A 21,852-nucleotide genomic window follows, 5' to 3' on the forward strand; every position below is an offset into this window, starting at 1 on the left:
CACTCTCGTCAAAACCATCCGCTCTCCACCTCCTCCACAGGAAGAGGGAGATAATGCAGAAGCATTTCCACTGCACTCGCTTCTGTTGCTGAGGGGAATCTCATTTTCAGTGAATTCATTCATCAGCTTCTTCTCACTTCTCACAATCTTTGTTTTCTTGAGATCTCTTTCCCTTCTCACGCTGTGTCGCTGAAAATGATATTGAAAAATGCTAATTTTATGTTCTTGTGTCTCTTGTTTTGATCGGTGGTGTAAGAGGAAAATCTCTCTCATTTCACACATTTCATTTGCCTTTATTTGAACTGTCTCATCCGTCGCTGCTCTCTCTCAGACAATAACACAACAATGCATGTCTGTCAGATCAAGACAATGGGGGTGAAGAGGCTCTGTCACTTGAGCTCCCATATTACAGCAGCAGGTGGCGCTGTTTTACTTACTGATTTTAACACTGTGAGATGTTGGACTTCTGTCCAAGTGTTGTGCTGTGCTTTTTCTTTTTTTTTAAGCCCTTCATAAATCGACAAGTCGAACATTTCTGTTTTGTTAGAAAGGCCCAAACCACCCATTTATTTTTTCTTACCCAAATTAAGTTCTTTCAACTTATTGTGTTTACGTCACCATTAAATAAATAAAATTGAGATTTTTTTTTATGGAATATTTATCATAAATAATTTATCCTTGCACAATTTTTTTAATTCATGTGCCCTCCTACTCTTTAATCAAAATAACCTCCCCTCCTTCTTGGAGAAACACCTCTTCTCTGATGACGTGTTTACTGGCGTGAGGGCGGGACAACCTGTCACTCACATGAGATCCACCAATAGCAAATGGACAAAACCGTGGCATTGGTGTTGGCATTGGCGATCTTCTAAAAACGTAGCTTTGTGTGATCAATAGATTTAAATTTAGATTATGATTCAGATCTTCCCATCTGCTGCAGCTCTCAAGTCTCATTCTCTATTGCACATCATTGAAACTGGCATGTGACATTCACACAAGAACTAATGGCATTTTGGTCTCAATGGTTTCTGCGAACCTGACATGTCACGTTTATTGGTCCTGTATTTGAATCTGAATGCAATCGATGAGATTTGAGCGCTGCGGTGAATTATCAGTGCGTAAAGACTTTCATTTTACTTTGTACTTGGAATACACGAGTCATAAATGCATTTAAGATGGGGATGTTGGAAGATCCAGAGATGATCTATTCCCTTAAGAGATTCAGTTGTTGTTTGGTAAAACAATGGTGGAAAAAGATTTGTACCGTGATATGGAATTTTAAGGGATAAATTCTGTCATAATTTACTCGCACTCAAGTTGTTCCAAACCTGTATGAGTCTCTTTCCTCTGCTGACCACAAAAGAAGATATTTTGAAGAATTATGGAAAACCAAACAGTTGATGGACCCCATTGACTTCCATAGTAGGAAAAAATAATATGGAAGTCGATGGTGCTCATCAACTGTTTGGTTACCGACATTCTTCAAAATATCTTCTTTTGTGTTCCAGACAAGACAGAATTTCATACAGGTTCGGAACAACATTGGGGTGAATAAATGATGACAGAATTTTCATTTTTAGGTGAACTATGCCTTTAAATTTGATTTCCACATGATTAATCAATGTGTTTTTCATGAGCAAAAAGAAAAAATCAGCAACCCTTCTGATCTGAATCTTCAGTCTATGTGGAGACACACTCTTCACACGCTTTACTGATACTATAAAGTGGAAATTGAAAGGGCAGGGAAATCCAGCCAAATAACTTTCAGTTTCACCCCACCAAAACAGGAGAAAGACTAAATATGCTAATGTGAACATACACTGGATCATATACAACCACAAAGGAACTATACACAACACATACACACACATCAACACAAAAGAAGTCAAAGGATAAACACACACACACCTTCCCATTCAAAATCAGTACACTTAAGGCTGTGCCTGACATCAAGGCATCATCAAACTCATGCATTGACTGCATGGAACCACCAAACTCGTTTCTGAAAGTGATAATGTCATGAAAGGTTGGGCCTACCGATTCACTTTGTCTAAATGTGCATCTGCTGGTTGGAATCTTCCACCGAGCTCGTTAGAAAAGCTTCAGTCTTAAGACAGACAGATCTGAGTCAGCGAAACAGCCGTTCTCATACCTGTGTTTGCGGCGAGTGAGCGTCCCCCACCCCCATTTCCTCTGCAGTTTACAAGCTCTGCTAAGAATACACAGAAGCGTGGGCGTTCACAAAGAAAAGCTTCTTAGAATAAGATCAAATAAAAATGGACCTGATTCAAACGATAAGCGCATATGCGTGCGCAATGGACAACGAACCAAGCGTTTCTCCAAACCTCGAAATGTTTGTTGCAGTGGCGTCGCTGATGTCATCTGACACATGTGAAGTGACAACAGGTAGCATCTCAATAGACAAATGACTCACATCTCTCCGCACCCAAGGATGGAGGATAAGATGAGTCAGAAAAACTGTACATCATGAATTTAAAAATAAATGTGCAGGTACAGCAAGAATTACAAATGAAAGTGTCACTGTAGCTGGAAAGGTCAAACCGCAGCATTACGGATCATTGCTTAAATGACGAATCATGCGCCGCGTGTTATATAACTGCGTGTAAGGATGACTTAGAGCAGACTGAGGTTTGGCAGAACTTTATTTTGAGCAGAAAATCCATTCAAAATGAACAAACATTCATTTTATGTACTTGAAATAAAGTTTTGTGCAGCTGATGCAGAGAAATATTGATCATTCAAATAAATGATATCCACTGTGCAGATCCAAAAACATGAACATACATGTGCCATTATGCATAATATGAGATTGGCTATAAAGGGGTCCAAAAGTTTGAAACGATTAGAGAAAATTATTTAATTTGGCAATTAAATATTTCTGTGAGAGTCAATGTTGCTGTATCAGGATTCTCAAACAAACAGAGCAAGTGTTTATGGTTATTACAAACTGACACACTTTATCGTCGGCATGAAATGGAAATTCACCCTATCTAGTCTGTAAATGTATGTCATAGATGTTATTGTGAATGTTTTGTTTTTTTTACTTTATAATGTTCAATCAAAATATCAACTCGATCATTTCGACCAAACACAACCTCATGGCAATTCTTAACTATTTTACGTTTTAGCGAAATGGTAGCTAATTCGTATAAATGTGTACAATCACATTTGTACATTTTTGTACTTGAATTTTATGCTTACTTTTTTCTAAAAATCGTAGGCTACATACAATTCGCATATGAATTCATTCAAAATCGGCATCTAGTCACATTTTCCTGTGAGATTGTGTTCAACGAAAGACTTCTCTGGTAACGTACGGTATGCAGGACATAAAGGCATAGTTGACCCAAAAATTAAAATTTTGACATAATTTAGGCTACTCAGTATAAAAAATTAAATTAAATAAAAACTATGGAAGTCGATGGCTATATCAACAGTTTGATAACCAACATTGAGTAGCCTAGGCTAAATGATCACAAAAATATTTGGGTGTACTATCCCTTTAAGTTGTTGTTTTAAATATTCACTAGAATTCTTTTTTGTAGAATTTTTTACACCAGTGTGTGTGTGTGTGTGTGTGTGTGTGTGTGTGTGTGTGTGTATGTTTGTAATCCCCGCCATATTTGTATCTTTTCCGATAATGTATTTCACTTGGATGTATGTCACAATATGAAAGAAAAGATCTTATGTTTCATTGACTTGAAAGTATATATATATACTTTGTATATAAGTATGTATATTACATTTTCAGACCTCAATGTAGGCAAGAAATATCTTCAAATAGTTAATTTAATTAAATATTTATAAGAACGATTTAAAAAATATATATATATAATATTTGAGATGTGCAAAGCAAAAGGAGCTGAGATATATTGCAATAGTATGATTTTACATATTAAGCAAAATAAAGGTGCAATAAAAAAAATCATGTTCATCTTCCTAAACAATTATTACAGCCGTTCTGATTTGCAGAGGAGTCATGATCTGATTATATTATTAATTACAGACATTATTAACCAAAGCCTGTATTACATTAAGAAAACAATTTGTGCTAAATGTGCCAGACAAACTATAAAGATCAAACTGATGATGATATTTTGAATTATATATTTTAAAATATATATTTCTGCCGATCTTTTCTAACAGATGTGCAGAGCGGCAGGTGCTACACACAGACACATTACAGGCTTTAGAACTTTTTTTTAACTACATTTTACTCTTATTGTTAGTCATTTTTATCTATTTAAAAATCTATTCTGTATATCGATCATACAATCTCAAAAGATTAAGTTTGATTCCTTTTGATATGACCCCTCACATGTACTACTCATTTCATAATTCGTTAATTTGGCGTGTCTAGCTTGTTTTCAGGTGGAACAATTAGTTTGTACACTTTTAATGGAAAATATCCAAATTTCCATCCAAATCTAGTGGTGCACTTATTCAACGTCCACAGATTTATCATACACTCTTAGAAACACCAGATCAAAAGCTGTTACTGGGACGGTACCTTTTCATTAAGTAACACCTTTGTAATGTAGGCTACTTCCCTCTAAAGCAGTGGTTCCCAATTCCAGTCCTCGTGACCCACTGCTCTGCACATTTTGTATGTCTCCCTTATTTAACACACCTGAACCAGATCATCAGCTCATTAGGAGAGACTCCATGAACTGAACTGAGTGTGTCAGATAAGAGAGACCTACAAAATGTGCAGAGCAGTGGGTCACGAGGACTGGAATTGGGAACCACTGCTCTAAAGTGTACATACCAGTACCTTTTGAAAGGGAACTGCCTCAGTGACAGCTTTTGTACCTTTTTTATCCCCCTCTGAGATTGTTTGGTAAAAGTCAGACTCCAGATTTAATCTAAACCATGAACACACCAAAGTAGTTCTCAGCAGCATTGGACAACACAGGTGAACAATTTTTCACCCTGACAAAGACAGCATCTCCTTTGTAGAGATGAAACATGCCGCTGAGGAAGCTGTTGTCTATGAGTCTCAGCTTCTGGGGTTTAACATGAAACCTTGAGGACTGGAGAAGCAGAATCTCATCCCCATATCGATCTGTAGTCCGCAATACAGAGTGGGTGCATGAGATTTTATCCTCTTGGAATTGGATCTTAGAGTAGACGGAATAATATCCCTCTTTCTCTATGACGAGTTTTCCCTCAGCTGGCTTGAGTTTGACTTGGTGACGGATGGACTCATGATTCTCATTCCACAGCATGACTCCATCAACAGTTGAATTACCAGCTACATGGGAGAGGACAGCATTAGCGTCATGTACATTGGCACTCAAATGTTTCAGCACTTTACTGAATTTATATTTCTCATGATTTTAAGGAAAAGTAAATCCAGCTAACAAGTGTCCAACATGCATGTGCAGTTTGCTTCCATTTGTGTTACTTCAGTTCTGATTACTTGGAAATATTCATACTGAGTAGACACTGGATTGGTAGTGTTGATTGTCAATAATGCCAAATAAACTAAAGCGAATGGCTAAAATAATAATAATAACAGATGTGAAATTACTTGTCAGTTGTGCCATTGGTTTTGACGGCTTCATTTCTCCAAGTTGTTCGCGTTTTCCTTCTTTCTCTATAAAAAAAGCTCAAATTTACCATAGATTTAAGTGCAATCTGATATTCTTCATATGCCATGTTTAACTAGAATTTAAAAATGCAAAACAATGTAACGCATCAAAGTAAACTTAAGTTAAGTGATCTTTACCTTTTTTTATCATGGCAAACTGAGGTTCATTTGTAGGGGTCTGAAAGGAGAATCATACATTTATAAAATTCACTTTCAGTTTATGATTTTTTAAATGCCTTGGGTGAAAACACAGCAGAAAAACATTACAATGATGTATCATGGACTGCTGCTTCTGCGGCGGATATTGTGTCTTCATAGCAGCAAACTCCTGCACTTCATTTGTTGTAAAATAACATCAGTTCATAAGCATCACCTCTACATTTTCTGACCCAGATAGCACACGTATGTCTTGTTGTCATCTGGAAAAGTTTGTTGTGTACAAACTCTTACAAAAAAAAGTATACTTCAAGTTTATTTTATTAAGTATACTTAAGTAATGTTTAAGTTTATTTTAAGTATAAGTAAACTAATATCAATGTACTAGTAGTAAACTTGTTAGTGTACTATTTCAATACTGATTATAGGATTAAATTGGCCCACTTTTTGGTATATAAAAGTATACTTTTATGTGTACTATAAGTGTAACAGTAAATATATTGACTAGTTTACAACTACGTTTCTCAATTGTACCGCATCTGTACTACAAGTGACTTATAAGTATACTAGTAGTTTACTATTTAAATACTTGTAGTATTTTTTTTTTTAGTTTATAAAAGTACACTTTGATATATACTCTCAGTAAACTACACGTTTAGTAGTTTTATACTGCAAGTATACTTGTAAGTTTTCTTTATAACTCAATATTTTTTAACAATGTAAGTTTTTAAGACAGTATGTAAAACTATGTGAAAAAAGTATTTAATAGGCTACTCAATCAAAAGAGTAAACACAACTACAAGCCAAGTATACTTAATTATACTTTTAAATATCTTAATCAAAGTATTAGTCCAAATACACTTAGACTTTTCTGTCTATGTAAGTCAAGTATACTTAAGTGCAATTTTAAGTATATTTCTGAGAATTACATTAAGTATATTTCTGAGAAGTATATAAAAAGTAGACTGAAAGTAGTTAAGTTTAAAAGAAGTATACTAATAGCACACTTGAATAAACTTTTTCGTAAGGGAACATCTGATAAACATCTTTTAAAAAGCAATTTACATACATTCTAAATCATAAACATCTTCAAGACATCTTCTAAATGTCTATATAACATCTGACAGGAAACGGCTTAGAGACGCATTGCAGATCTAAAAAATACATCTCCCAGATGAAAACACACACATCAAATAGAAGTACGTGTACTATGAGGGTATAATGCTTCATATTTAACTACTTTTGAAGTTTTGATTAAATAGTGGGTATTTATTTGGCACACACAAAATCAGGATTTCAGTATGACATTTTTTTTTTTAATTCATGTTTTAGATCTTATTGTGAATGATTCATCATATTTTCATTGGACTTCTTCCAGTGAAATCATTTAGTGCTTAAACCCCATCCCCGTAAGCTCACGTTCATCAGCCTCCACTTTTGAGAGCAACGTCCACTTTTAAAAATCCAATCAACAACCGAAGCAACGAAGCAAGTCGCCGCCCTACAGGTTTTATTCTCCCGGATGTATGTGACGATACGGAAGAAAAGATCGGTCGCCACTTCCGCTTAACCGTGACTTACTGGAACACATTTTACACTATAGCTATATAACTTTTTAGTTTTTACAACTTTATTTAAATGATCTCATAAAGCATATGAAAACATTATTGTTTAACAAAAATAAAATGCTGTACGTTTGGGAACACGTCTGAGACTCAAATGAGTCAACTAATAATTTTCTTGAACAATTGAAACAAACTGCCTGAACTGACTTTCCAACATTTTTGAGAGCTTTATGACACTATTAAAAAAAAGCAACTAATATAATGTTCGCTCGGTTTTAAGGCTGTGTATAATAATAAATAATGTGCATATAAATGGCTTACGTTATCAAGCACTGCTAATGTGTAAACCAAAAATGTGAGTGGTTACTTGAACTTAGTTATCAATGAATTACAAGACTTGAATTTCAAACATCCTCCAGTTGACTTTATTTGTGTCGCACTAAGATCAGATAACCCCGCTGCAGGTTGGTTAAAACCCATTTCTCATAACCGTGTTTATTAGGTCACGGGTTAGGTCAGGTAACCACAGCACGCTATATGTGGTTTGAGCACCAACAGGTCTGTCCAGCTACATTTCTGCAAACTTCATGTAAAGGGAGGAGCCTGACAGAAATTCTGCATCCTGTTTCATTGTTGTATTATTTCAATAGTCCACTTTAGACATTCTACTATAAGTAACTTTGCAACTATATATCAACTAACTCTCATTAGAGTATTAGTAGACTGTCTGCTTAATATCTGCTAACACTTTATTTTGATGCTCCCCTAACAGACATTCTACAGACTATAAGTAACTTTACAACTACGTCAACTTATTCCACTAACCCGAACCCTAACCTAACTGTCGACTAATACTCTAATGAGAGTTAGTCGACATGTACCGTGTTGCAAATTTTAATTTGAGTTCAATATCATTTTAATTTTGATGTCTGAGATAACTAAATGTTACTGATTAACCACAATGATAACCTGAATAACATGAGAAAGAAAATCAGGAGGCTGAAATAAAACCCCAGATGTGTCTGAGATGAACTGAATGAAAGTTGGACTGAATGGTACTTACAGGCTGTTCTTCGCTTGAGTACAGACGGTAGATGAAACAAGCTTCAACGGTCATTCCACACAGAGCCACAATGACCAGGATGACCAGCAGCATCTGGATCTTATTCTGCCGCTGTCTATAGCCGGGTTTGGGCGGCAGCGGAGGGGGTCTCGTGGGGCTGTCCACCACAAACACAGAAGGATACGAAATTTTACCTGGAGCCATGTGCACACCGTCTCTGACCACGTTACAGATGACAACTGCACATCCAGAGAAGTGCAACAAGACCCACTGCAACACAATGAGAGCAAGACCCACTGTCAGAGCAAGAGATAACCATCACTCATAAAAGCCCACAGGTGGGCGGACGATGCATGTGAGCCAAAAAGATGTCAGACCACTCTCAGAATCTGCATGCAAACCTGTAAAGCTGTCTCAAGCGATGGTTAAAGCCAAATCTGCAACTGGCGAAGAAAAAAGTGCAACGTTTAAATCTAATTTGGTTTCAAAACGAGTAAAAAAAAAATACATCAACGGTAAAAAGCAGATTTTTTTTGGTCTTTCAGACTGACATATTCCGTTTGGGTCTGAGTAGGTTGGAGGTGGAATCTATAATGGGATTTAGTACAAGACGTGGTGCAAAAGCCTACACGTGCATTTTCATGACCATGCAACTGGCCCACCAATTCACACCTTCCTCTCTCCTGTGCATCAGCTCTCAGCCACAGCTTCCCGTCCTACATGTACACACGCTTCTTTACTGTTTAACCCTTACACTGTGTTCAAAACCCTGTAACAAAGGTGGTCCAAAAATGACCGGCCTTTTAAAAATTGCTTGTAAATCTCTCGTTATGCTATATTATCACCAAATATTGGATTCAATCTTTTTGTCAACTTGGTTTCTTTCAATTAGGACCGGTTTTGTATTTATTTTTGTAACTGATAGATTGTAGGTCTCATTGATCTGAGATTACACCTCAGTATTTGAGTGAAAAAAGCATGATTTTGGGATTATTTTGTCAATATTCAACAACATTTGGAAACAATTGTACTGTTTATCACACTAATGTTCTTTAATAGTTAACTTTTAGTTTTTTAAATGCTTTTATTTTGTACAAAATGGAACAAAGTCACACTTGTGGTGTTCATGGCCTTTATTTACTGGCCTACAAAATATTTATATCTGGTTGATCATAGGCCTGAGGATAAAGTTCATTTCTGAACTTTTTGGGGGAATCCCCAAAAATTAAAAGAATTATCCCAAAATGTTGGGGTAGTTATACTCTGTGTGAGCAAAGTCAGTAAGTCTTAGTCCAATGTGATAAGATTAACTAACATTTTTAGGAAAAAGAAAATTCTCTCCAGGTAAAATGACCCGAACACAACATAAGGGTTAACTTGGCTGTAGAAGAAAGACATTTAAAAACACTTCACACAATGCCAAATAAGTCGTTTTGGTGCACTAAAACACAAGAGAGTAGTGACGGTCAATGCAGGCTGATGTACTATTTTTGTTTTGTTAAAGTAGTGTGCACATGAGAGCAAAAGGGTAACAATAGTTCCATTAGACCAGTAAACACAAGTATAGTTGAGCTGGTCTAAAAATAAATGCAAGCAGACTGAGAGAGAGCCATCCGCTGAGAATAGAATACTCGTTCAGTCCTTATTTAATATTTCATGGTATGTCATATCTTGTGACATACCAAACCAACATCAAAGAAATAGTAGTGACTTTGTTGTTGCCAGCATCTGGGCCAAAAGGTTGTCCTTGAACTCACCGCAAAGTCAACATCTAACAGCTTATACCTGTGCATCTGTGCCTGCGTGCAGAGAGAAACTCTCCATACCAGCAGGTGGCAGTAGTCTGGATTCATCGGTCAAAAAAAGAAGCGAAACGAAGGCTGAATCCAAAATCGCCCCCTATCACCTCAAATAGGGCATTATTTGAGCGGACAGCCATTTGTAGTGGTGTCCGAAACCGTATTGGACGTTATTGAGTGCACTTATTCAATCCCACATTGCAATTACGAATGTACAACCGGTGTATGTTCAACCGCTGTCCGAATGCGCTCACTTGTTTTCATTCACTCCTTCAAGTGGACATTATTAGTGGACTAACATAGGGAATAATAAATGAGGGTTTAGGGGGCGATTTCAGATTCAGCCTAGGACTGCAGATATACAGGAAAAGCACTTCTTTACCGTTTTGAATGTAATTCATGTTGATCAGTTGGTCTTCACTTTCCTCTTTCCATATGGCAATGTCATAATGAAAATATTTGCGTATTAGAATGCTCCGATAAGATGATGTTAAATTGGAAGAGCGTTCTGTGTTCCATCGTGATTTTGATTGTTTGCCTGCTTTCGTCACTTTCTCGATTCTTCTAAGCAGAACAGCCAATCAGAGTCTCTTTCTCACCTACTGCCCAACACCGATTCAACACGCCGACGGGATCCTTTAAACATGAAATAATTACAGTTTGAATGTCAGCCCAACCGTGTTTGCTTGGCGAGTGAGAGCAAATCTTATTGGTTCTCGCACTTGATCGGCAAGATCACTTTATATTAAATCTGTTCAACATATAAAGCGATTTTGTATGTTCAGAAGACTTGAATTACACGTCAATTCATATGGATTACTTTTACAATGTCTCTGTGAATCGTTAAAGCTTTACAATTTTGGATAGACAAAAAAAAAAAAACATCTTCATTTTTGTTCTGAAGATAAATTAAAGTCTAATGGGCAGTGTGGGGGGAAGTTACTAAGCATTGCATTACAATATTGCATTACTTCCTAAAAAAGTAACTAATCAGGTTACTCAGTCACTTTTTGTGGACGGTAATGCATTACGTAGCTTTTTCTCACTTTATCTGTTTTTGTGCGAGTAAATGCCTGGTCACATTTATCCTGGAACTAGAGTAAATTATAGAATTTTAATTTTTAAGTGAACTATCCCTTTAATTGAAAGTCTGCATTGTATTTTTTACAAACTTGACAATTCACACCAAAGCAAACCATGCTATCATGATTTGTATAATCGTCTTAATCAGTTCAAAGACCTAAATAAAATAAAGCCTCTTGAATGGTTCATTTTAAGGCTAATTGTTTATGTAGCTATATGTTCTCATAACGTTGCAGGGATGTTCTGTGTGACAGTGTTTTATTTTTCCTAAACAAGAAACATTCCCAGAGCGTTGCAGAAAGGTTTTTGTGACTGGCATTAGTGTAACGTTATAGGCCTACAGTATTTAATTAAATGAAGATCACAACGTATTTAGTCCCAGTGCAATTTATAGCCAAACTGTAGCCTGAAACCAGACCTGTTTCATTCGATCCCCTTCAAATGGTCATGAACCGTTCCGAGAACGTATGCTACAAGTAACGTGTCTTGCAATAGAAACATTGAGCCCTACAACACTAGGACATGAAATGTTTCATGCACTGCGACGCAACGAGGCAAACGCGCGTTGACGCTCAAATCTTGACGTCGGAACCCAATCAAAGAGGCTGTTTGAGCGTTTTACGCGACGCGGGAAAACTATAACGCGCCCATTATCAATGAAGCAGTCAAACTTCAAACCCGGCTGTTTTGTCACTGCAACTTCACGAGAGTCCAAAACAACGCGCTATACAGTGTGGAAGGCAATGATCGCGTCTAGTTCGGTCGCGTCGCTCGCAGTGTTTGAAATAGCTGCTGTAGCCTAGTGTGTTTATGAAGAGCAAAGTAATGGAGCGGTTTAAAGCGACGCGTCTCGTGGTGTGTTTGCTGCTCTTTCTGACGCTCTGCGTGGATTTGGGATACGAATTCGGACAGAATAAGGACACCGAGTTCACTTTCCTTCTTCCAGCCGGAGCAACCGAGTGCTTCTTCCAAACAGCCACTAAGACCGGCAGCTTAGAAGTGGAGTACCAGGTCAATAACATCTTTTAAATTAAACTATTACAAATATCTTATTTAAAATGATCTTTAAACGACCTCAAGAGAAGCCGGACTAAAGGACGGAGTCGGCAAAATTGAGAAAGTAACTTGTCAAAATGGTTTTGTTTGCTGTTTGCTAAGTTAAGAATAGCTTTTGGTTATAATTTGATTAACACTATTAGTAACTCAACTGCATTACATTGCAATTTTGCTTGACCGTATAGCTAATGACCAGGAAGTTGCAGGACTTTTCCTTTCATAGGTGTAGATGTTTTGGTCAAAGTGCACACTGTATGAAGCACTACAGGACAGATAAAACACTTTACAAGAATGTTTCATTATCCTACTTAATGTTAATTTCAACATTTACTAATACATTATTAAAATCAAATGTTGTGTCTGATAATATTATTTAATGGACATGAGATACTAACAATGAACGGTTGTATTTTTATTAACTAACACTAACATATGTTAATATATATATATATATATATATATATATAAAATAAATACTGTAACAAATGCATTGCTCATTGCTCATTGCTACTAAACAGCTTGTGCTTGGTTTGGTTTCATGCTTGTGGATCTTTTCCACAGCTCTGGTGGGAAGTTCAATATTATTGACATCATAGTCAATTGCATACTTGAGCAATCCTCATTCAGTCATCTTTAGAAATCACACACAGTAGCTATACTGTCTTTTGGTTATTCCTGTACAGCCCTGTGTGTGTTGTAACCCTCCTCCCCAGGAGCTTGTCTGGGGTGTGTTTACGTTAAAAGCAGGCACAGCTGCGGGACAGCTGACCCGACCCAAAGCTCCATTCCATGTGCCGGAAGGATCAGAGTGTCTCCAGTGCTGCATGGTTGCTCTGGCCACACTTTATCTCTATAGTGACGCCGGCACACTGGCTCCTCATTTGAGCTGCTTTATCAGTTGGTGAAAGATAGGAGACCTGTTATTTGAATTTGAGGGGAAAGGGACACGTGAAGGAATCATAAGGGCAGGGGTTGAAGTCTTTGAGAGTTTGCCCATGCAAGTATGAGAAAATAATGTTGGTGTGACAAATAGCCTAATCCAAGACTCTCACTCATAACCTGTAGTGATTGACTGATACATTGGTGGATTATTTAGGCAATATTTGATCATTTTGAGATGACTTGACTCATCACTGGCCAACTACTTGGCTGGTCCAAATGTCTCCCTTTGTCTGCTCTTAAATCTCCTGACTGCTTTGTCATTGGATGTCATTGTCATTTTCCTATGCATTACTGGTGTATTTCCAACAATGGACTTACTTCAAGAATGGACTTAATTTTTGCTGATTTTACACGTTATATATATATATATATATATATATATATATATATAAATCCTTTATTATAAAAAACATTAACAAAAACTGCTTGAATGCTTATTAAGATTTGAAAAACTTTTGTCCACCAAATTAAACTGATTTAAATGCAGGAAAGAAAAAAACATAACATAGGAAATGTTATCAAACTGTGTGACTGTGTGTCGAGGTCAGTTAGTCTCTTTTGCACTGTAGAAGAGATGCAAAATCTGCATCTGAAGCAGCATTTAGATGTATTTTCACTTTTAATCTAAAATTCTGAATATGGAAATATGAAATTATTTAAAAGATCAGAAAATAATTTATTGTAATGATACGGCAAGAATTGTTTAGGTTGTCAAACGTTATCATGGGGTGTGACTCCCCAAAAACATGATTCATTGGAGTTAAATAATTTATGATATTTGTTAAAAAAATACTCTGTGCATTAAAATGTGTATATATTTACCATTAATTATAGGTGTACACATGTATTAAATGTGTAAGGTAAATATGTTATTACTTTTCACTTAATGGTTACATCACATGACATTTTTAGAGTGATTAAAGTCTTTTAGAGTGATTAAAGTCTCCATGAAATCAAAATGGAGAATTCTTGTTTTTATTAATGGAATATTGCAGTGCACATTGTTATTTCATTTAAATTCATGTCCTCGTAACCTTTAATCAAAATAACTTCCCCTCCTCTTCTCTGATGACGTGTTTACTGGCGTGAGGGCGGGATCAACCTGTCACTTAAATGAGATCCACCAATAGCAAACCACAACCATCCAATCAATTCCCCATGGAAAAAATCAATAGGCCCCGGCCAAATTTATTTATTTTTGTTCAAGAAGCAATTTCCCTCAGATATACGCCACAAAGGGAAGAAAAGACTACCACAACTTACATTTCATGCTGAATTGAAATTTGAAACCATATGAATTAATATTTCAAAACCATATGAAACCAAAATTTTTAAGAACTTCGCATGTGTATTTTAAACTAGATTTTTTCTTTACTGTGCACGGGCACCATTTCTTTTTCTTTTTTTTTGTGCAAAAACCTGCATTAAAGGTGCTGTATGTAACTTTTCTACTAAAATGAATCCTTTTTTTATTGCCTGTGTGTTGTAATCTCACATTAAAATGATCCACTTTGCGGGTTTTGCTATTACCTCGGAAAGCAAGTATTCTTATTTTTATGTCCTTCGGATGAGACGTTAAACCGAGGTCCTGACTCTCTGTGGTCATTAAAAATCCCATGGCACTTCTCGTAAAGAGTAGGGGTGTAACCCCGGTGTCCTGGCCACATTCCACCCATTGGCCCTTACCAATCATGGCCTCCTAATAATCCCCTTCCATTGAATTGGCTCTATCACTCTCTCTCCTCTCCACCTATAGCTGGTGTGTGGTGAGCGCACTGGCGCCGTTGTACTGTGGCTGCCGTCGCATCATCCAAGTGGATGCTACACACTGGTGGTGGTTGAGGAGAGATTCCCTGATATAATTGTAAAGCGCTTTGGGTGTACAGTAGTACATATGAAAGCGCTATATAAATGCCTCATTCTATTCTATTCATGTGAAGGTCCCGGGTCGGATTTACCGCGAAATCCAGTGACGTGACCTGCACGCGCGCTCCCGAGCCTCTCGCCTCGTCTACTGACGCCTCGTCGCACTCAACAGCGACGACACTGCAACTTATGACTTCTGCAACTTATGACATGTCTGATAACACTAAGAAACGACCTGCTCCCAGCACAACACAAACTCCACATAGTCAATCCTCCACAAAGTTTTTTTTCTGCTGAAGCTCATAAGGCCAGACGTGAATCGCATGAACTTCGGGTGAAAAAACACGGATCAACATCGGCAGGGCATTTGAATCATGGAGAAACCTTATCTACAAACCTAGAATGTACATTTCCTGAAGAAAATGTGAAGTAGTGCTTGCAGTGGCAAAATTCGGCACGGTTGATAGGGTTCCATACTTATCATGGTACGAGCATGGAGCATGAGTTCAACGTCAAGCTGATAAAAGTAGCCTCTTATTGTAACGTTGCAGTGAGTTTACCTTATTTTCCAGCATGTTGTGTGATGCTTTCTCCGGTGTGTTGCGTCTCAGTCTGGAAGGTACCCAGACACAGTGCTCGCTCATAAATTCGAGCACGCGCAAGAGCACGCGCTTGTAAAATTATTGCTTGCAATCTGAAACATCACCGCTAGAGGCCGCTGAAAACTACATACAGCTCCTTTAATTAGGCCAATTTAGTTTTTTTGTTTATGTTCTATATTAGCTTTAATACACATTGACATTACTTCTCTTATTTGCATAATTCATTGGTTCACATTATTCCAAAGGAAGGATATTTGTCTGTATAATATTTCTTTAAAATCTTTCTGAAACAACTGATGTCACAAAGTTCACTTTTTCTTTTATCATACATTGGTGGATAAAATCAAGTCATTTTATAATTTTTCCTTTATTGATTATTTGGTTGCACTTGGATGGACGTTGCATTACAGAAGTAAAATGAGTAAAACGCTCTTTCATTCATCAGTCACCCTGCTTGAGTCAGCATGAAGCAGAATTTCCCTATTGCGGCGTATACCTGAGGCTTCTCGAACAAGAAATAAATGTAGGGCGGGACATCTCATGTGAGTGACAGGTTGCTTCATCCTCACGCCAGTAAACATGTCATCAGAGAAGAGATGGCGCTGCAAGAGCGAGGGGACGTTATTCTGATTAAACATGTGCACGGATAAATCATTTGTAGTAAATACTGCAATATTCCATAAAATAAAAAAAATAATAATTTTGATGTCATTGAGATTTGAACCTCTCTTAACCCCTCTGTGTGTGTGCAGGTGATTGCAGGCTCAGGGCTGGACGTGGGATTCACTCTGATCTCCCCCAGTGGATACAGACTGGTCTCAGACTTCAGAAAATCGGACGGCATCCACACGTAGGTTTCACATCCCGTCGTGCGACGAGCTGAACCTTCACACATTCACTCATATACAGTTAGTTTCGGACCGTCATAACCCACCAAATTTGCATGTCCTCTTCTGCAAATTTGCATGCTGTCTGCAAGGCTGACCGTGACCACATCGAAACTGAATTTACTGAAAACAGTTGCATGAAATTGTGTCATCGTTCGCCTCATGCTGTTTCAAACCTGTAGTAGAACATAAAAGAAAATATTTTGAAGAATTTTGGTTACCAAAAAGTTTTGGCTCCATTTATTTCTATTGCATGAAAAAAAAAAAAAAAGACGTTTCTAAAAATATCTTATGATCTTACGATCTAATACCTCTCTGTGTCTTACAGTTATGATGTGCATTAGAGTAATCTTGCTGTGTCTGTCAGGGTGGACCCCGCTGAGGAGGGCGACTACAGGATTTGCTTTGATAACAGCTTCAGCCGTGTTTCAGAGAAGATGGTGTACGTGGAGGTGATCGTGGATGGACCAGAGGATGAGGATGAGGATGAGGAAGACTGGGCTGCTCTGGCTGAACCGGAGGATTCGCTGGAGTACAAACTGGAGGATATCAGGGTACACCAAACAAATATCTTTTCATTCGGTGAACCTGATTTCACCAAGTGCAACATGCAATCAATATCTTTGTTGATCCTGGAACAACATTTCAAACAACCAATCAGATTTGAGGGACAAGTTTACAGTTCATGTCAAGTTTAGGCTTACAACCAGGGTTAGGTGCTTCAACATCAGTGTTATTCACCATCATTTCCCTCTGATTTTAGGGAGAAGTTATGGGTAGGGTTGGGTTATCGGGGTAGGGATAGGGTTAGGGCTGGATTTTCAGACAGGAATGTTGTTCCAGGATCAACAAAATATGTTGATCTAGGAACATATCTTACTTGGCTGAATCTCGGTGAACAAACAGGCTGATGAATGAAGAGGGTCACCGTGATTTTCCCAAGTAAGACATGTTCCTAAATCAACATACTTTGTTGATCCTGGAACAACATTCCTGTCCGAATATTAAGCCCTACCCTTTTGTGCTGGCAAAATATATAATGCAATGCAATACTATGATGATTGAGAGATGAACAAATAAACATTCCTAAAAAGTATGATGTATCATATTTGATACTCACATTTTAGCATGATTTAAAAAAAAGAAAAAAAGAAAGTTGCTTCAGTCCAGTAAATGTTCATCTTGAAATATTACTAACAATATAAAGGTTATTCTCACATTTACTTTCTAAAAGTCTGAAAATATTTCACAACAAAAAAGACACGTGAACCACAATCTGAAGGGCGACATTTAAAAAATTATACTAAAAGGCCTTTTACTTGCTAAAAAAGTATAAAATATCAATACATGTTTTGATCATGTTGATAATTTAGGGGCCGATTGAGCTATAAAGCAGCTCTACAGAAAACAATCATTATTCAGCTCAATTCAGTTTAAGTTTTGTTCTTATCCAATATTGTCAGTGCAGCTAAATCAATAATATTATTGGATATTAGGCCCTATCTTCCACCCAGCACAATTGACTTTGTACACCGACGCATGTATCATTCCTATTTTGCACCCGCTCACAGCGGACTTTTCACTCGACAGACGCACGTCGGTAAATTAGGGAATGAACTTGCGCTCCCGGGGGCGGTTCAGCGCAAAGAGGAGGCGTGTTCCGACGCAAACGTTCCTTGATGCTATTTTGCAGGTTTAGAAAACAATTCCGCCACTGACTTTAGACTAGGTTTTTCCTGGTCAGTGGCGGAATTGTTTTCTAAACCTGCAAAATAGCATCAAGGAACATTTGCGTCGGAACACGCCTCCTCTTTGCGCTGAACCGCCCCCGGGGCGTTGCGCATGTTATTCATATGCTATTTTAAGGGCGCATGCTTGGCCATAATCAATGTAGCGTGTGCACAACGCGCATGCGCTTTGCTTATCTCATCTACACACAGACGCAGCAGTTCTCATTTTTAGAAAACCACACATTATTACAAGGAAAAATTTTAAAACACGAGGGAAATCATTGTTGTGTCCATGAAAAAATAGGCATAAATCTAGCTTACACATTTACCCAAATTATCATACGCCTGTTTAACCGAAGCAAATTTGGGTGGGTTTCTCCCATCCCCAATGTCACTTCTCTGTCTTTTACGGCCCTGACGAGAACGTCGGTCTCCTCGGCTGTGAACCGCTCCTGGCGTGCGCCTGGCAAATCCGCCGTTATAATAGCAATCCGCTATAGAACAAGCGCGCCTGCTCTTAAAGGGAATGTGAGATGACGCTCTGATTGGTTTATTTCACGTTACGCCCAAACCACACCTATGAGTAATGAAGCTACTTCAGACCAACCCATTTTAGATTTGCGTCGGGCGCAAGAGTCATTTATCCCGCCGGTATAATACCAACAGCGCCCAAGACTCGCCCACAAAGTTACTTGCGTTTCACGCTTGATACTTGTGTTTCAGATCGTTAAAATAGGGCCCATTAAGTGTTTGTGTATCAAACATGATACAGTAGGCTTTATAAGGTTAAAGAAAACCCACCAGGCTGGTATTTTCACAATGTTTCCAAAATGCCTTTTATGCTTGAATACAATAAAAAAAAATGATTTGCAATTACATTTTTCCTCAAAGTTCTAGTTTGGCGCTGATCAGTTTTGCTCATTGAAATGTCATGCTTTGGTTACTAGTGTTTTTCAAATGTTGTACCGAGACACAACCAGACTGCAACCAAAATGGTTTTGTGGGAAATTATAGCTGCAATTAAGTTTTCTCTCGCCACACAGGACACAATGGATGCTGTGCACAAGAACCTGGATCGAAGCCGTCAGATGCAGGCGACGCTGCGGGCGTTCGAGGCTCGCGACCGCTACCTGCTGGAGGATAACCTGTGGCGGGTTTCCTTTTGGTCCAGCGTCAGTTTGCTGGTCATGGTCAGCGTGGCGCTCACACAGGTCTACACGGTACGCAGATTATTCAGCGACACGCGCAGAGTCTGCACATAGCAGAGGTGAACTGGGGGAAGATGCTGTAACACTGTTAACGTAAAATACAAACTAATGGATCCTGGAAATGAAGACGCGAGGAAGCTCTCAGGTCGAAAAAAGAAAAAGAAAAAGAAAAAACCCTCTAGTTTATGTCAGAATGAAAAGTTTGAGTTTTTAGAGATATCAACGAATCTGAAATCTTGGAGCTTGACTTAGTTTTACTTGTAAGAGTTTTCTTTAGGGCGCTAACTAACACTGGTAAACACTACATTTACTTGAAGTACTGTAGCAACATTTGAATGTGAATGTAATTTTGCACTTAATTTATGAGACTTTTGAAATGAATAACACTGCAGTGAATTGTTATTTCTTATGGATTTATACGGCGGTAAAATAAAGATCCAAGGGAACGTTTCGCTTTGAATGGTTTTATTATACATCACATTAGCATCTCATTTTGAACAACTGCAGCTCAGTCATATGTGGCATTGTAAGTGCAAATAGAAAATGAATTTAAAACTCCATCTGGGTTATTGACGTTACATTTCACGTTAATGGCTGACTGCACTGAGTTATTACTGTACTGTGGGAATCAGAATCACATAACAATACTTGTAAGATTGTTGAATCTCATTGTTTCTACAGGTTAATCTGAGGTTTGATTCATTTTCAGTATTTCTAATATTCATCCATCACCCTAGAACAATATACAAATATTCTCATTAAACAACAAGCCTAGTAAAAACTATGTACAACCATATTCATTACAAACTGCCTATAAATAAAGAGTCCTGGAGTTTCACAGACACGATGCTCAGTTAATGATTCAAATATTCATCTTGCATACGCCGTAAAAACTCATTTATTCAGTATTTGAAATTTGTCACTAGGCCATCTCTTGTAAATCATGAAATTAAATCTCAGAAGAGCCATTAAACAACCAGAACAGGAATATTAAAAGATTAAAAGAATATTATGATTAATCTACTGTCGCTGCATGTTTGACTCCAAACTTTCACAAATTTAGATTTAGATTTACTAGCATCTTTTCATGTGTTTTCATGCTTTGAAGTTTGTTTACTCGCAACACATTTAATATTTGCTATCAGTAACGAATAAATGTTGCAGACTAATCGTCAAATACTTCATTAGGCTGCTGAATTAAGCTCGAAGACATATCGCTAAACTCTTACTATAAACCTAAAACTTCAAATAGTGAGTCCCTTTCTAAATGTTTCAGTATGACCAAAACATGTGGTGCACAAAATTCACTTTATCAGGGCTTATACAACGCTGTACAGTTCTGGTCTACAAATTTGGTTGAACAAACGGCATGCTGGAACTCATTTTTTGTGTATATCTGTCTGTGTTCACAAATGGAGCACAACAGCTGGTTTAATGGTCATGATATATGCTTCTTTATAGGCCACAAATCACCTTGCTAAATCACCAGTGAAGAACTACACTACCCATAATCTTAAAAGGGCAACCCATCAATTGGTTGCTCCAATCAGAAATCACCGTAAAAAAACTTCAGCAGTGAAAAACAAGCAGTCTCTTTTGAGACTCTTGCATTGAAACATTTGAACTCATTGGATTCATCGTCCTGAAGTCAATGGGTTTTGGTTAAATGCCTGAAATAATGTCTGTGGTGAACAAAAGCTCAAGATATTCTCATGTTTTATTCCTATGCATTAACAGTGATTACTAACAATTGGCTAAATGGGACTAACGTTACAGTGATTGTCAGGGACATTAGACGTCGAACAGATAAACTCATCTACTTTCTACTCGCTTTCACAGCCTCATTGTGTTTATAATCACACTCTTGCAAACTTTCAGGGAAAACGTTATTTACATAAAGGCTGAAAGAGTTGTGGAAGCTTAGTAATGGTGTCATTTGACCGTAGTGTAGTTGGTTTATAGCCTACGTTTAGCTCTTTTTTCCTAACGATTGTATTTAGGCTTCAAAATTCATAAAAGTTGTGTTCATTTGTCAAGATTATCATGATGTGTAAGAATAACAAACTTTTGTTGGTCACAGACCTTATTTTCCACAATAATCCAAAAGCAAATGGAAAAATCCATACTGGGTTTTTGTCGAGGGAACCAGTGTGACGAAAAGCTTAAGTACGTCATCACTGCAGCTCTCTATTCATTCTACACCTCTGTAAATATTTCCAAATTTAGATTTTTTTAATTAAAATCAATGACTCAAATTGAGAAGTTTTCATTGATTGTACCA

At 37.5% G+C, this 21,852-nt stretch overlaps 2 protein-coding genes across 3 annotated transcripts; one reads left to right on the forward strand and one right to left on the reverse strand.

The window, feature by feature from the left end:
- Positions 1-4,694: 4,694 nt before the first annotated feature.
- LOC311289526 (TNF superfamily member 14) lies at positions 4,695-9,053 on the reverse strand. Of its 2 annotated transcripts, XM_084407600.1 has the most exons (5): positions 8,800-9,053; positions 8,399-8,668; positions 5,753-5,792; positions 5,555-5,620; positions 4,695-5,275 (listed from the first exon to the last, which is right to left on the reverse strand). In XM_084407600.1, exons 2-5 carry the CDS (start codon positions 8,600-8,602, stop codon positions 4,887-4,889), a joined length of 699 nt encoding a protein of 232 aa, XP_084263726.1. In that variant the 5' UTR covers positions 8,603-8,668; positions 8,800-9,053; the 3' UTR covers positions 4,695-4,886. The 2 variants fall into 2 exon arrangements, with proteins under 2 accessions (XP_084263726.1, XP_084263727.1); XM_084407601.1 differs by lacking the exon at positions 8,800-9,053 and having other exon boundaries at positions 8,399-8,746.
- Positions 9,054-11,654: 2,601 nt separating this feature from the next.
- On the forward strand, positions 11,655-20,414 carry tmed1a (transmembrane p24 trafficking protein 1a). The gene is made up of 4 exons (XM_084422062.1): positions 11,655-12,291; positions 16,499-16,596; positions 17,001-17,187; positions 19,407-20,414. The coding sequence occupies exons 1-4, from the start codon at positions 12,091-12,093 to the stop codon at positions 19,623-19,625; spliced, it is 705 nt and encodes a 234-aa protein (XP_084278188.1). The 5' UTR covers positions 11,655-12,090; the 3' UTR covers positions 19,626-20,414.
- The last annotated feature ends 1,438 nt before the right edge of the window (positions 20,415-21,852 follow it).

Source organism: Rutilus rutilus (assembly GCF_951802725.1).
Source record: "Rutilus rutilus genome assembly, chromosome: 1".
Lineage (NCBI taxonomy): Eukaryota > Metazoa > Chordata > Actinopteri > Cypriniformes > Leuciscidae > Rutilus > Rutilus rutilus.

What these genes read in the sequence shown, in the direction of transcription:
- LOC311289526 (XM_084407600.1), bottom strand. Translation starts at nt 8,602, where the DNA reads ATGGCTCCAGGTAAAATTTCGTATCCTTCTGTGTTTGTGGTGGACAGC. An exon ending in ACTCAAGCGAAGAACAGCCT is followed by an intron (nt 5,793 to 8,398) that starts GTAAGTACCATT and finishes TTCTCCTTTCAG; the next exon opens with ACCCCTACAAATGAACCTCA. An exon ending in ACCAATGGCACAACTGACAA is followed by an intron (nt 5,276 to 5,554) that starts GTAATTTCACAT and finishes TCTCCCATGTAG; the next exon opens with CTGGTAATTCAACTGTTGAT.
- tmed1a (XM_084422062.1), top strand. Translation starts at nt 12,091, where the DNA reads ATGAAGAGCAAAGTAATGGAGCGGTTTAAAGCGACGCGTCTCGTGGTG. An exon ending in GCTTAGAAGTGGAGTACCAG is followed by an intron (nt 12,292 to 16,498) that starts GTCAATAACATC and finishes GTGTGTGTGCAG; the next exon opens with GTGATTGCAGGCTCAGGGCT. An exon ending in AAATCGGACGGCATCCACAC is followed by an intron (nt 16,597 to 17,000) that starts GTAGGTTTCACA and finishes TGTGTCTGTCAG; the next exon opens with GGTGGACCCCGCTGAGGAGG.